The 15,813-nt window shown below is 42.6% G+C and overlaps 1 protein-coding gene across 2 annotated transcripts in view; it reads left to right on the top strand.

The window, feature by feature from the left end:
- Nucleotides 1-12,985, top strand: part of CLSPN (claspin) — a 28,109-nt gene extending 15,124 nt beyond the window's left edge. For both annotated transcript variants that reach the window (XM_055586421.1, XM_055586420.1), the window contains exons 10-25: nucleotides 427-671; nucleotides 1,595-1,770; nucleotides 1,880-1,944; nucleotides 2,660-2,859; nucleotides 3,185-3,339; nucleotides 4,136-4,362; nucleotides 4,934-5,045; nucleotides 6,300-6,375; nucleotides 6,597-6,700; nucleotides 8,812-8,976; nucleotides 9,084-9,205; nucleotides 9,452-9,579; nucleotides 9,915-10,020; nucleotides 10,776-10,858; nucleotides 11,109-11,270; nucleotides 11,601-12,985. In XM_055586421.1, coding sequence (XP_055442396.1) covers nucleotides 427-671; nucleotides 1,595-1,770; nucleotides 1,880-1,944; nucleotides 2,660-2,859; nucleotides 3,185-3,339; nucleotides 4,136-4,362; nucleotides 4,934-5,045; nucleotides 6,300-6,375; nucleotides 6,597-6,700; nucleotides 8,812-8,976; nucleotides 9,084-9,205; nucleotides 9,452-9,579; nucleotides 9,915-10,020; nucleotides 10,776-10,858; nucleotides 11,109-11,270; nucleotides 11,601-11,711 — 2,237 coding nt within the window. In that variant the 3' untranslated portion in view covers nucleotides 11,712-12,985. The remainder of the gene's footprint in view (nucleotides 1-426; nucleotides 672-1,594; nucleotides 1,771-1,879; nucleotides 1,945-2,659; nucleotides 2,860-3,184; nucleotides 3,340-4,135; nucleotides 4,363-4,933; nucleotides 5,046-6,299; nucleotides 6,376-6,596; nucleotides 6,701-8,811; nucleotides 8,977-9,083; nucleotides 9,206-9,451; nucleotides 9,580-9,914; nucleotides 10,021-10,775; nucleotides 10,859-11,108; nucleotides 11,271-11,600) is intronic.
- The last annotated feature ends 2,828 nt before the right edge of the window (nucleotides 12,986-15,813 follow it).

A 15,813-nucleotide genomic window follows, 5' to 3' on the forward strand; every position in this document is an offset into this window, starting at 1 on the left:
AAGTGAGGTTAAGCATTATTTTTAACACGAGTTCATATCTTTTGCTCATATTTACTCTTGAGTTTCTCTTTTTCTTCAATGTGGGTACACTTATCAATATTTTCCTTCATGGCTTCTGAGCCAGAGATTTTTGAAGGTCCACTTGCCCCCGTTCCTTTCTTTTTTTTTTTTTTTTCCTTTTTAAATAATAATTTTATAATCTCTGTAATATCTCAGGGTATAGAACATAATTATGGGAGTTATCGCCTACACTCAATTCCTAATATTCCCCCTTTGTTAAGATAACAAAAGCCTAAAATACGAAGGTCTCTGATTTTCCTTTTGTGATGTGCCTAGAACACTTCTGGAGTTGCCTGAAATGGGCACTTGTGTTGTTGTGTGTAGTCGGTCATTGCATCTAAAGCATCTCTTCATACTTTTGTTCAGGGGAAAAGCTTCAGGTGCTGAAAGCTAAACTTCAAGAAGCAATGAAACTCCGAAGGTTGGAGGAGCGTCAAAAACGCCAAGCATTACTCAAGTTAGATAATGAGGATGGATTTGAGGAGGAAGAGGAGGAGGAGGAGGAAGAAATGACAGATGACTCCGAGGAAGATGGAGAAGAGGAGGGAGAGGAAGCCTTGGAGGAAGAAGAGGAGAAAGAAGAGGGAGTGGAGGAAGAAGGCAATGAGGAGGTTGCTGGCAATTACGTGGTTTTGTTACTAGGTCACGATGAATAAGGGAAAGAGAAAATCAGATCTGAGTAAGAGGCTGATGAGCACGTTTGACTGTAGAAGAGATTTCAGGGTCAGAGATGAAGGTAGCTCATGTGTACTGAATCTTGGTGCACTCAGCTCTTTCAGCCCCATGGAGCACCTGCAGCTCACAGTCATGCCCTGGCTTCTGCCCGTTGGTTTGCATATTGTCCTATAATGCTGATATCAAAATGGCTTTCTATTAAAGACTTTTATCTTTGTTGTTCATTTAGATTTCTCTATTTAGGAAAAGAAAGCAGTTTTAACCTTGGCCAGGTTGAGGTCTGGAATAAATTCTCAGGCCAAGACCTTCCCAAGTTAATTGTTGAAGAAGGTATTTGTAGATGGGCCTCTTGCCCTTGTTCTAAGGTATTGTTTTCCACCTAGAGAAGACAGGTGATGGTAGGATTTTTTGTATTAGGAAGAGGAAAAGTGTCCTTGTTTGAACAGTGGAGTCATTTGAAAGAGCTGGTTAATGTTTACCCCTTGGTAAAGGAAGAGGAAAGCCATGGCTGAACCGAGCAGGGTGTCACAGTCTGGTTGAAGGCCAGGAGTTGTCCTGCAATCTCAGGCTAATCATGCAGTTTCTCACTGACTCAGTTAAATGATAATCCAGTTCATTCAGAATCTTGTAGCAGTTTTGAAAGGGTAAAAGGTAAAGTAACAAAGTATAAAAGAGCTCTAGAAGTGTCTACAACTAATAAATTGTGTCAATGATGATGGCTGGCCTGAGCTCCCTTCAGGTTTACCTTTTCAGACTTAAGAGGTGACTTGTAACTAAGCAGCCATATTTCAGCTAGTATGTTTGCTTTAAAATTTTTTGACTTGTACTATTTTGTTTTTGGGTGGCGTGACTGATAAAGACTGCAGAATTCCTTCTCGGTGGTGAAGAAATAGAAACCAAAGATGAGAAAGAAATAGATAAAGAAAATGATGATGGCAGTGGTGAAATTGGCAAGCCGGTCGGCCTGTCTGTCCCCAAGCCTCTCTCATCTGATTCTACCTTCCTTCTGTTCAAGGACAGCTCTTCCAAGATGGGGTAAGTAATTCTCTCTAAGGAAAGATAAGATTCCCTGGTAAATACCAGGGAATTTGCCCCTCTTGGAAGAACTAGAAACAGATATTCAATTTACCTACTTATTTTGTAGTTACTCTCCTAGTGAAGAAAAATCAGAAATAGATGAAAACTCAGGCAAAAGACCTAGCAAATTAGGTAAGTAGTGACTCTTATATAGAACTTGAAACATGATTTTTCTCTGATCCTCCAGCTTTAACATTTAAGGACTACAATTCCATAAGGTTCCATTTTTCTGAACCTTGGTGAACTATTCCCAGTCTTACCTGTGACCATGATAGGAATTTATGAACTATATTGTTTTTCTTGGGAATTCCCTTGTGGTCCAGTGGTTCAGACTCCATGCTTTCACTGTTGACGGCCCAGGTTCAATTCCTGGTCAGGGAACTAAGATCTCACACGTTGCATGTTGTAGCCAACAAACAAACAAAAAATCCCAAATATTTCTCTTGGTCCAGTTTTTGAAATCTTACATGCAGTTTCTTTCCAGTTGACCCTGAGCATTTAATAGGTCGTTAGTGAATATGTGTTGATCGAGTGAAACATGAAACATTTCTATCATGTAGATCAAAGGAAGATGTATAAGTGATTAGATAATGGAAAGGGTAATCATAGGCATTAGGGAAGGTGAGAGAAAGACAGGAACTTTGAGGTGTCACTTAGCTCAGAGTGATAAACCCTGATTGTATGATGCTATCTTAGTACCATAATTGACCTTTAATGTAATGTTTTAGAACATGTAATTTGAGAGGTCTACCAGTGGATCTTACCAGACAGTTTCATTCTCAACTCTTTCCTAAACAAATCTGACTTATTTCTGGGAATCATGCACTTAAAAGTTGTCTTTCTTTAGATGAAGATGATTCATGCTCATTACTGACAAAGGAGAGCAGCCACAATAGCAGCTTTGAGCTGATAGGCTCCACACTTCCATCCTATCAGCCTTGTAACAGACAAACAGGCCGTGGGACCAGTCTTTTCCCTACAGCAGGAGGATTCAGATCTCCTTCCCCAGGGCTATTTCGAGCCAGTTTGGTCAGTTCAGCCTCTAAGGTGAGATGGTAATGGTTTTCTAATCTCCTCCCCCTTTTGCTTCCCACATTGCTAAATAAAGTGTGTCCAAGCCAAAAACTCCCACCACATTATGTATGTTCAGTTTTAAAAATCCACCCCCTTTGTGTATTAAAAACAAGCCTCATCCAGGGTTCGTTCTTTCTTGAGGATGTTTTTTTTAAGCTTCTCTTGGCTATGCATTGTCCTCCCCAACTGCAATTGCCTGAGAGTAGATTAAATTTTACAAATAGCAGCTTCTGTTGTCATGACAGTGAATGACATTTGTAAAATGTTTTGTTTTTGTTTGGTTTTGTTTTGGTGCCAGAGTTCAGGAAAGCTGTCTGAGCCTTCACTTCCCATAGAGGATTCCCAAGATCTGTATAACGCCTCCCCAGAACCTAAGACACTTTTCCTAGGAGCAGGAGACTTCCAGTTCTGCTTAGAAGATGACACTCAGAGCCAACTGTTGGATGCAGATGGGTAGGTAGTTTTATGTTTCTGTGGGTGGGACGGTGCTGGGTACTGCTTAATTTTGTTTAAAAATAAAGCGAGCTTCTGTCACTCCATCTGTGCTTTCTCTTCTGAGAAAGAGAGGTGTGCAGACCATTAGTATATTCTACAAGTTTGAACAAAGTCTATCTAGAAAATAAAAAGTAAATAGCCTTGCTAGCATTCTGATCCCTCAATTTCTACCTTATTAGACCTGCATAACTCTTATAAGGTCATCATATTTCCCTGTAACCATATCCCTGCGGGCTCAAATGGTAAAGAATCTGCCCTGCAGTGCTGGAGACCTGGGTTTGATCCCTGGGTCGGAAAGATCCCCTGGAGAAGGAAATGGCAACCTGCTCCAGTATTCTTGCCTGGAGAATTCCATGGACAGAGGAGCCTGGAGGTCCCCAGTCCATGGCATCGCAGAGAGTCGGACACGACTGAGTGACTTAACACTTTCACTTTCATCCCACTACGTTAGGATTTTTAGGTGGCACTGAGAATTGGCACCTCTGTGGCACATTACATGGCCATAACACCAGGCCCTACTCTAGCACCATCTGAAGCCCCGAATTAGCCTTTACCCTTTGTCTTTTGAATAGCCTTTATTCTTTCATAAACATCCCCCTCCCTCTCAAGGTTATCACAGGCTAAAGTCTGACACTCTTGTCTTCTGGTTCAGAATTCAGCTTCTAACTTTGCTTTTGGAAATGAGTTCAGGCTTTTCCCCCACTACTTTTTTTTTTTCCTGGAGCATTTCTCACACTCTTCATTGGGCTTGTAGGTTCTTAAATGTTAGAAACCACAGGAATCAATACCAAGATTTGAAGCCTCGGTTACCGTTGGCCAGTATGGATGAGAACGCCATGGATGCCAACATGGATGAACTGTTGGATTTGTGTACTGGGAAGTTTGCATCTCAGGCTGAAAAGCCTCTGCCTGGGAAGAGTGACAAGAAAGAGAACATGGAGGAACTTCTGGATCTTTGTTCAGGAAAATTTACTTCTCAGGGTAATTATCCAACGAAGCAGCAAGGCTCACCCACCCAAATATCTTAAGTCAGTGTCCATGTGAAGAAGTGCTTTAGTCTCAGGTGAAATGTTCACAGAAAACAGCCATGGTGGATTCTTGAACCTAGGTTGAATTCACTGCTTAGCTCATTTAGAGCTCTTACTTTTTTAGGATGGTGAAGTATCACCTTAAGACTGCTTTAACTTTGGCCGTATGACTTGTCATTTGTGGCTGGAATATGTGCAAAGCTTAGAGCGGTGTCTACTGCAGAGTAGATTTCATATAAATGCTAAGTTATTACTTCCACCTGCATACCCTTTTCTCCTTCTCACACCCCTGCTAGAATGTAAGCTCTTTGGGAGCTGGGATCTTTGTTTTATTCACTGCTGTCTCCCTGGTGCCTGGCACATAGTAAGCACTAAATAAGGATTTGTTGAATGAATGGATGGTGAGCTCTTTTTGGCAAGCTTACCTTAGAACTGTGTTGAGCTGGCATGTCTTCAGATGGCTGGGGAAAGAGGATAAAGCTGTCAGTTCTTGGTGACAAATCTTTTTCTTTGTTGTAATGTAGATGTCTCTACTCTGGATCCATCAGAGTTAAATAAGCAGGAGAAGGAGAGTAGCCTGGGTGATCCAATGGAAGAAGCACTCGCTCTTTGTTCAGGCTCTTTCCCAACAGACCGGTGAGTCTCAGTGATCTGAGGGAATTTGGCAAGTTCCATGTTCTGATAAAGTACAGGGGTAGCTTCTCTGGGCTTAGCAGTAAATGGTCATCATAGGGGCTTCATATCCTGAGAGTCTTGCAGTGGGTTTGAGTCTCATATTTGCATAGAGAAATTATTTATTATAATGCTTTCATTTAGTTGATTGGGAACAGGGTAAAAAAGGCAAGAAAAAGCACATGAAAGTTCTCAACATTACCAGTGATTAAGGAAATACAAATCAAAATCCCATTTTTTAAACACTTCCTCACTCCCAGCACTTATTCCACTTTTGGGTATATACACAGAAGAACTGAGAACACGGTTTCTTAGTAGATATTTGTACACCCATGATCATAGCAGCATTATTCATAATAGTCAAAACGTGGAAGCATCCCAAGTGGATGCATACATGCTGCTGCTGCTGCTGCTAAGTCACTTCAGTCGTGTCCGACTCTGTGCGACCCCATAGACGGCAGCCCACCAGGCTCCCCTGTCCCTGGGATTCTCCAGGCAAGAACACTGGAGTGGGTTGCCATTTCCTTCTCCAATGCATGAAAGTGAAAAGTGAAAGTGAAGTCGCTCAGTCGTGTCTGACTCTTAGCAACCCCATGGACTGCAGCCCACCAGGCTCCTCTGTCCATGGGATTTTCCATGCAGGAGTACTGGAGTGGGTGCAATTGCCTTCTCCAGGATGCATACATAGTGGAATATTATTCAGCCTTTAAAAGGGAAGGGGATTCTGATACATGATAAGACATGGATGAACTGTGAGGAGATTATGCTAAGTAAAATGAGTCATTCACAAATATGCAAATACTGTATGATTCCATTTATATGAGGTACTTAGTGTAGTCAAATTCATACAGACAGGAAGTAGGAAGGTGTTTGCCAGGGGCTGTGCTGCCGTAAGAATGAGGAGTTGGTATTGAAAGGGTATAGAGTTTTAGTTTTTTAAGAAGAAAAGTGTTCTAGAGGTTGGTTGGATAACACTGTGAATGTACTTAACACTAATGAACTGTACACTTAAAATGGTTAAGATAGTAAACTTTATGTTGTATGTATTTTATCACAGTTAAAAACAATTTTTTTTTTTTTTTTGAAAGGCAAGGTATCTTGTTTCCTGTTTCTTGAAGAGATTGTTGGGGCTATAAGATATTTTCAGTCCCCAGGTTGGCTGACTGCTTATAGTTGGCTTTCAACAACTTTGTATGGGTTTGTTGATTTGCATCTTAGGGAAGAAGAAGGTGAAGAGGAGGAATTTGGAGACTTTCGGCTTGTCCCAAATGATAATGAATTTGATAGTGATGAGGTGAGTTTGAAGGGAACAAAGTAATCATAACTGAACTCCATGTATAGCTGCTGGGGATTTTTGTTTGTTTTGTAGTTTGAATTCTTGAGACGTCTGTTTGGCATGTTATCAAAAGCAATTTCCTAGACTGAAATGTTTGGGCAGAAGTTTCTGAATCTGTCTTAGCTGAGGGCGCATTTTATGCTGTGTAGCTTTGCGTGTGATACTGTATGATTTTGCAGGATGAGCACAGTGATTCTGACAAGGAGGATCTGACACCGGAAGACCGTGAAGATGATGATGAGGAAGACCTCCTGCAGCAGTCAGAGAAGTCGAAACGGCAAATGTAGGTGTTACAGCCCTTCCTTCCATTGCAAGAAAGTTCTCCTGACAGTTGAGCTGTAGCTTGCCACCACATTTTACCTACATTTACTGGTTCTATTTTTGCTTTTTGTGGTTAACACAGATTGAATAACATCCATTTACATGATATCTTTTGAGTATTCAAAGATAGTCACAACTTCTTCAAGTGATTTCTGTACTAAACATCCCTAGTTCTTCAGCTGTTTCTCACGTGACGTTGCTTCCAGACTCTTCACATATGTGGATTCTCTTTATCTTCAGGTGTGGTCTGACTACTGCCCTGTGTGGTGGTGCAGCCACATCCCTTGCTCTGGTTGCCTACTACTGGTAAAGTAACCCATAAGCATAAGAACTGAGTCACTGGAGAGCCTGAGGATCTAGTAGATGATTACAATTCCGCGTGTCTTTTTTCCTTTGAATTACCATCATTCCAGGTCTTCCTCTTCCTAGTTTCAGGCAAATGACCCACCATTAATTTTTTAAATATTTTGTTGTTTTGATGATGAAAGTAAGCCATTTATTTTAGAAGATTTAAAAGAATACAGAAAGATAAGGCATCCATGTCCACCATTCAGAATATTTGTGAAAGTGGTGGTAGTGTTATTATTGCCTTTGTTAGGCATATATTTTCATATGGTTGAGATCTGTAAAGTGTTTTATATATACAGTTTTGCATCTTGCTTTTTTCACCACTTACTATATCTGTAAATATTTTTCCATGATATTGAAAACTGTATAAAAACCGTTTTAATTTTATTTTATTGTATGTGGATGACTTTTAGATTTCAAATATAGGGCATCATATTGATCCTTATTAGATTTATTTGTTGTGTTTAGCCCATCATTCCATTCTGTTGAGATCAGTTTTGGATTCTAATTTGTCACCTGTCAAATTAACCATCTCATACAGCTTTGGGTCATCTATAGATTTTTTTCTAAGGCAGTGGTTCTTAAACCGTATTTAACTATAGTGTCCTTTGTTCAAATGAAGTCTTATAAAGAATGGCAGCTAAAAGTAGAGCTGCTCAAAGAGGGTTAGATGGGAAGATTGAGGAGCTTGGTGGCTTTTGGCCCCTGAAGGAATTCCTCAGGAACCCTAGGATTTAGAGGAACTCAGCTTTAAAATAATAATGCAAGTCTTTGATAAAAATCACCTTTCAGAAAGCCATCAAGCTTCTGCCATTCTTGACCATAGATAACAGCAATATGAACTCAAGGTGACAGTCAATTTGTTTTCAGTATGACCTGAAGTCAGAAAAACGAACTTGTGGTGGTTTTGATTACCACTAACTGAGCCTCAATAGTCACTGGAAGGACTGATGCTAAAGCTGAAGCTCCAATACTTTGGCCACCTGATGGAAGCAGCTGACTCATTGGAAAAGACCCTGGTGCTGGGAAAGATTGAGAGCGAGAAGAGGAGGGGGGCGACAGAGGATGAGATGGCATCACTGACTCAGTGGGCATGAGTCTGAGCAATCCCCCGGAGACAGTAAAGAACAGGAAAGCCTGGTGCACTGCAGTCCATGGGGTCACGAAGAGCTGGACACGACTGAGTGACTGAACAGCAACAAGTGAGCCTCAGTCATACCTGTAACTTGTGGGTCAAGATTTGACAGGCTGAGGAAGACCCCAGGCTATTACCTTTCCGTACCATACTGTCTCTAGTCTATCTCCTGAAGCTGGTGAGCCTAAATGCAAAACAAAATAGTGTGAACCTTCTGACAGGTATGTCTCAAATATATAGAGGAGATTGAGAGCTCTGGCTTTGGACTCACCGGCCTGGGTTGAATCCAGACTCTGCTGCCTCCCAGCTGTGTGGCCATCAGGAAGTTGTTTACTCTCTGAGTTTCAGTTCCTTCAACTGTAAATCAAAGGGAACAATAATAATACCCCTCCCTGAGATAATGCAATAGTGCTCCAAAGCACAGTTATTGGCACAAAGTATATATTAAATAACAGGCTTTTAAGTATTATACAAACGTATTATTATTATTAATTTATGCTTGTTATTAGAGGTGGCTGTGTGTTCTGCTTTTCTCATTGCTGTGCATATATTCATTGTTGTATTTTCCAATTTTCAATATTGTTTTCCAGGAGATTAAAGAAATACCTGGAGGACGAGGCAGAGGTGTCAGGGAGTGACATGGGAAGCGAAGATGAGTATGATGGGGAAGAGCTTGATGAATATGAAGAGGATGTGATTGATGAAGTACTTCCCTCTGATGAGGAACTGCAGAGTCAAGTCAAGAAAATACACATGTCAGTATCCCAACAAGCCCTTCTGAGCAGTGGGGTGCATCTTAAGGCAGGCCCTAAAAGCAGCCAGAGTGGCCCTGGTTTTGAACACCGTATTTCTCCTCTCGTAGGAAAACAATGTTAGATGATGATAAGCGCGAGCTACGTTTGTACCAAGAACGGTACCTTGCTGATGGGGACCTGCACAGCGATGGTCCTGGACGAATGAGGAGATTCCGATGGAAAAACATAGGTATCGTGATCATTGCCTTTAGAAGCAAACGGTACAAGGTCCATGTTTGTCCAGTTTAAGCCGGCAAGAGGAGTTCAAAACTATAGCAGACAGTTGTGGTGGACCTGGCCTTGACCTTTATTTTCCATTAGTGGATGGGAAAAGTTTGTGTCAGTATATTGTAAATGAACAGGGTTCACTAGTGTCTGTCAAGACACCCTCTCTTGTGGGAATTGCAGAATGCTAATAGCCTTAACTCTGCTTTAGATGATGCTTCCCAGATGGACTTGTTCCACAGAGACTCTGATGATGATCAGATTGAAGAACAGCTTGACGAGACGGAAGCCAGATGGAGAAAAGAGCGAATTGAACGAGAGCAGTGGCTTCGGGACCATGTAGGAAGCCTGCAAGAGATTCACCTATTCCAACCCTAGATATGAGGGTCATCTCAGTCACCCAGCTTGTCATGATAGTTGTCAAAACCTTGGGCAGTGTATTGCTGTCTCTTTTAATCCTTGAATTTTCTTTTATGCTTTGAAAAGACTACCACGGGCAGTTGTATTCATGTTTTTGTCCAAAATACTTTTTTTTTTTTGTCTGAAGCAACAGAGGGTAGCAAAAAGGAAAACAAATGTTATCCCAAGTACTCTAGCTTCCAGGCTATGCTAATTCTTTGGGTCTTTGGGGGAACCGTGGGCTTCTGTTAATGCTGTCTGATTTTTATTTTCAGGCACAGCAGGGGAAAATTGCAGCTGAAGATGAAGAAGAGATTGGGGAAGACAGTCAGTTTATGATGCTGGCCAAGAAGGTTACAGCCAAAGCCCTGCAGAAGAATGGTGAGCTCTTAGTCCTTCACAGGGGCTGTCCCCCTGGATTGTAGGTGCTGGAGCCTTGGGGGTGACTCCAGCCCTCAGAGGCTGTTGCAGCTTAGTCGTGGCCCTGTGTCTAATATTATCTTAAAGGGGCCCCTCGGATGGGAAGAGACAATATTCTTTCAATCGAATTCTACTGGACAGTAGATATTGTAGTGGAGGGTGTATATAGCTGGTTTTGCTTTATGTTCTAAGGCAGCTCGTGCATGTGTGCGTGCTGAGTTGCTTCATTCATGTCTAGCTCTTTGTGACCCCATTGACTGTAGCCTGCCAGGCTCCTCTGTCCATGGTACTCTCCAGGCAAGAATACTGGAGTGGGTTCCCATGCCCTCCTCCAGAGGATCTTGCCAACACACTGATCAAACCCGCATCTCGGGTTCTTTACCACTAGCGCCACCTGGGAAGCCCTGTAAGGCAGCTCAGAGGAGTGAATTCTGGCTTCTTTGTTTAGTCGCCCAGGATTATATACCTAAGTGTTAGAGCTGGAATTTGTCTTATCACTGTTGTTTTTTCTTATTATTACTGTTAATCAGACAGTAAGTTTAGCTGAATTGTCTGTCTTAACCACTTACTATACTTTCAAATCATGATTATAAAATAATCAGAGTTCCTCTGGCCTCAGTTTATTAGTTTAGTTAAGGGCCTGATAGTTTGTTTAGATTTAAAAGTAATTCTACCCAGTTTTGCCCAGAGCAGGCCTCTCTGTCTTTTCTTTTCAGTCAGTCACACTGTGGTTATTCAAGAATCAAAGTCTTTATTCAGAAATCCTTTTGAAGCCATCAAACCGGGAAGTGACAACCAGGTTGGTTGGGGACCTTGTTCCGTGAAGTCATGATTTGCAATGTTAAAAGGCCTCAGTCAGGTTAAGGGAGTGCTCTGTCATTAGGGGAGGGAGGTGGCTGTGGGAAATAGAAGTAGGTGTCAAAGGAGCCTGCTATTCCTTTTCTATTTGAGCAGGGTGGAAATGTGTCCCCTCCATACCTGGCGGGTGCAGGGAGGAGCTGGCTTCTCCTTTCTTGGAATTTGATACCAGATGACTCTTCTTTCCTCAGCTGAAGACAGGCTCCCTGCTCAACCAGCCCAAAGCTGTGCTTCAGAAACTGGCTGCCCTCTCTGACCTCAACCCCAGTGCTCCCCGAAATTCTAGAAACTTCGTCTTCCATACACTTTCTCCTGTCAAGGCTGAGGCAGCAAAGGAATCATCTAAGCCTCGGGTAGGGAATTTGAGAACTGATTTGGCGACTCTCCAAAGCAGAGTGAATGAATGAGTGAATTGAATTGAATTGAAAATATATATGTATTTCTGGCTTAAAGATTTATGCTATAGTGTTAATCTTGCATTCCCAATAAGGTACAAGGGGATTGCTAACCCCAGTAAGTATAATCAGCTGTGAGACTTGCCTGGAAATTTTCAATTTCTTTTTTTCCTAATTATCCATGATTTAACTATGAGCTGCTTAAGAGCTGATTGAAGCTAAGTATGAGTGAACCACAACCTGTACAAAGATCTTGAGTTGATTCTTGTCTCTTTCTCTGCTCTGTAGGTACGGAGAAGGGGTCCGTCTTTAATGACATCCACTTCACCTAAGCGCCTCAAAACAGATGATAGTACTTCAGAATCGAAGCAAAGCATCTTCCGTTACTTGGAAAGCTAGCGCTATGAGGGCGCCAGCACCTCTGTGGGGGCTCCATTGAGAAGTATCTGGCACTGAAGGCTGAAATTGATGCTCACGTGGATGTTCCCCACCTCCTTCACAGTCAGTGCATTAAGACTGAGGACAGAGATTCCCGTTCTTTCCACCATGTGGCTCTGGACATCTCTTTCCTAGTATTCCTTCCTGGGTTGGCCACTAACAATTCTGGAGTGTTTACAACAGCAACTTATGGGATACCTGAGTGTCCTCCATTAAATATTTGACATTTTACCCTAGCAGCTAACTGGATTGATTCCTTTTGGTGAAAGGGGTAGTTGGAGGAAGAAAAAGTGTGACAGGACAGAAAATTGCAGAAAGCAGTGAATATTGAAACTGCAATGATGCCTTCACACCCCTATGACATGCAGGATGGTGACCAGGACTCAGTGAGAGGGGCTTCTTAGAGGACCTAGGAATCAACAGATGGGCTATTTTAGAAGTCATTCCCCTTCCGTTTTCCTTTCTGGCCCTTCCCAGGGCAGTCTCAAATTTCCAGTTCACTTTTGCTTCCTTTAATAAGCACTCAAACTGGTACCCAAGTCAGAAAGAGCAAATTTTCTGGAGTATGAGGATGAAGATAGAAGGTTACACCCAGTGGCCATCCACATTAGATAGTCTGTGGACCAGAGACCTCTCTTCTAGGACTCAATTTTTGATTTGAAACACTGTTGCTCAAGGACCTTCCTTCTCATTCTGACCGAAGAATTATATATAATCATTATTTATTGCATTCAGCTGGGTTGAGTACGTTGCCCTGACCAGAGGACAATGAAGTAATAACTTCATTACTTATTTTGAGAGAAGACCATCAAGGAGTTTCATCAAAATGTTGTCAAGAGGATTGCCACCAGTCCCAGTTTTCTCCAAACCACCATGAGGTTCTCAAGAATTTTAAACAGATATTTTTTCCCCCCTCGGAACCAAACGTCACTGCTTCCTTGGAAAAACGTCCCATGTAAACACTGTGGTTTCACTGTCATGAGCTGGACTTGGGAAGCTGGGTGAGCTGTGCCAATTTTTTTTAACTGGTTGAGGAATCCCAATTTAACTGATGGAATTAGGATATAGGTTTTCTGCAGTTGTTTCTAATGTACAAGATGCTGACTTTGATGGAATTTGCATTTGTATATTTGTAATCTTATAACAGAGAAAATGTATATAAAGATGTTTTAATATGTATGTAGTTTTTCAATAAATCCAGTGCCTTGAAGGCACGATTTGGTGTCCAGACTAAATGCTCATTCTTAGGTCAGAACCTGTCTACTGTTGAGCGTTTTGTTTTAGGGAGCCTCTCTCCCAGGGGAGGCCTCTTGGGGCCTGCTGTGAGAGGCACTGCCGTTGTCCCCTCAGTGTCTTCTCAACTCCGGTGAATCGATCACGTTAACTTACCAAGTGGTCTGGGTGTGCAGGGAGGAGAGTTTACATGTATATTACTGTCCTTTGATTGACAGCTGTGGGTCCAAGGTGATCATCATTGCCCCTCCCTTTGAGTGCTCTAAACAGTGCCCAAGGCTTGGCAGCCCCTGCTGGGCAACACAGAACTAGGGGCAAGGGCTGGATATTTCTCCCCTCTTCCTTTCCCATATCCTTTTTTGAGGGGGAGAGATGAAAAAGAGGATTTTGGAGTTGACTGCCAAAGATAAGAAAATCAGTGCCTGAGAAATCTAGGGAGCAAAGGGTTTCTACTGTAAGCTCCAAAAAGAAAGCACTCTTTGGAGACAGAAAAGCTGAAGCTTAAGTTCTGCGTTACTTTTCTCCGTGCCAGGACAGCTGTCAGAAGGCAAGCTAAGCTTTGACCCTGGTATGACTGAAGTAGAGAGCGGTGACCTGACCACATGCCCTGTGCCCAGAGCACTGAGCCATCAGCTTCAGCTCCCTTCTAATGAAACAGCATACCCCAGGGCCTGTGCTCCTGCTAGGACTCAGCTTCACTAGCTTGGAGATTACATACTTGGAGAGGTGAGAGCCTGTGAGTCTGGGAGATTGGGGTGATCAGTGTCTTTGTGTTCCACACACTGGGGTAGGAACACATGGTACTTACTTGATTTAAACAGGTTTCTGATATTAATTCAGTCCCCAGCCGCACAAACCATACTTGAGTCTCTTCCATAAAGCATCAGGTTATACTCACCCGAGTGCTGTGAAGACGGTGCTCAGAATTTCTTGTGCAAATTCTCAACTGCCTCTACAAACTTCACCCTGCTTTGAGAATCTCTAATGGCTCAGACGGGGTGTCTCGGGGTTTTATCTCCCAGAGGTCTATCTAATAACTTCTGGAGCTTCCTCTCCTGAGGTTTGTACACTGAAGAACAGGGGAAAGTATTTGGCAGGGGAATATTGGGAAGGGAGGAATTTTGTGATCTTGGTGGCTCAGCTGATAAATCCACCTACAATGCAGCAGACCTGGGTTCAATCCCTGAGTTGGGAAGATCCCCAGGAGAAAGGAATGGTTACCCACTCCAGTATTCTGGCCTGGAGAATTCCATGGAGTGTATAGTCCATGGTGTCGCAGAGTTGGACACGACTGAGCGACCTTCACTTTATTGTGATACTCTGATTATAGCGTTCCTGAGACGGGCTATGTCTTCTACCTTTGTGTCTGCTCACTGCCTGGCATGGGGCCTGGAATGCAGTATTGCCCGGTAAATGTGGAATGAAAAAGACTACCCCTTTCAGAGCCACCGTTTATGTCTGTCAAATGAAAGCAGTCATTCACGCCTGTCTCGGAGTTGCTGTGAGGCTTGTTGGAAGATGTATGTGGATGCATTACGTCTGGTGCTACTCTTCAAGCATACAGATTTGTCAATATCACAACTGCACCATGCTTTGTGGGCCACTCATAGGCCTGTGGTCTCATAAGCATCTCAAACTTAACATCTTTAAAAATGTGATCTTTCTTCTCTAAAAACCTGCTCTTCCTCATGTGTTTTCCATTTCAGTAAAGGAGACCTCCACATACCCAGTCACTCAGGCTGAAGGTCATTCTCGACCCCTCCTTCCTTCCTTCCATAATCAAACCATCTCTAAGTCCTGTTATTTCTACTTTGACACTACATCTTGAATCACCTCTATAGCCAATGCCCTGATCCAAGATTCCATAATTTCTTACCAGCTGTTGGCAGCAGCCTCCTGATCTCCCTACTCATATTTTTGCCTCTTTTCCGTCCAGTCTGCACAGCGGCCAAAGGGCGACATGTATATAATTAAATTAGAGGATGCCAATCCCCCACTCAAAACCTTTGTGTGTCTTCCAATGCATTCAGAATTAAGTTCAAGCTCCCCATGGCCTACAAGACCCTCTATGACATAACTGTGTCTCCCACCCTCCAGTCACATTACACTCAGCTTCAGGGGCTTCCTAAGTATCCTTCCCTTTTCCTGGAATGATCTTTTCTCCACTGTCTTTTTTTTTTTTAACTTTTTATCTTGCCCTGGGGTATAGCTGATATTGTGGTAGTTTCAGGTGAACAGCAAATGGACTCAGGCGGCACTAGTGGTAAAGAACCCGCCTGCCAATGCAGGAGACGTGAGACACCAGTTCATTCCCTGGGTTGGGAAGGAGGACCTGGCAACCCACTCCAGAATTCTTGCCTGAAGAATCCCGATGGACAGAGGAACCTGGCAGCTGCGGTCTATATGGTCGCAAAGAGCTGGACATCACTGAAGCGACTGAGCATGCATGCATGCAAAGGCACTCAGCCAAACATATACATGTATCCATTCTCCCCCAAACCCCCTTCCCATCCAGGCTGCCACATAACATTGAGCAGAACTCCATGTGCTGTACAGTAAGTCCTTATTTCCGCCCTCCTTTGTCTACTGTTAGCTTAAATCTAACTTCTTCAGAGATGCTTCCATTACCACCTCTTTCTTAATTAGGTTACCTGTTTCCTGTTTTTTTTTTTTTTTCTTTTGGGTCTTTTATCACAGTTTACCACTTTAATGTTTGTTTAGTTCTGCTTTCTGCATTAGACTAAATTCTCTGAAAGCAGAGATCATATATATTGTGTTTTTAAAAAATGTATGTTTCAGGTAGCACCATGCCGGGCACATAGCATTATTA

Source organism: Bubalus kerabau, chromosome 6 (genome assembly GCF_029407905.1).
Source record: "Bubalus kerabau isolate K-KA32 ecotype Philippines breed swamp buffalo chromosome 6, PCC_UOA_SB_1v2, whole genome shotgun sequence".
NCBI classification, from domain to species: domain Eukaryota; kingdom Metazoa; phylum Chordata; class Mammalia; order Artiodactyla; family Bovidae; genus Bubalus; species Bubalus kerabau.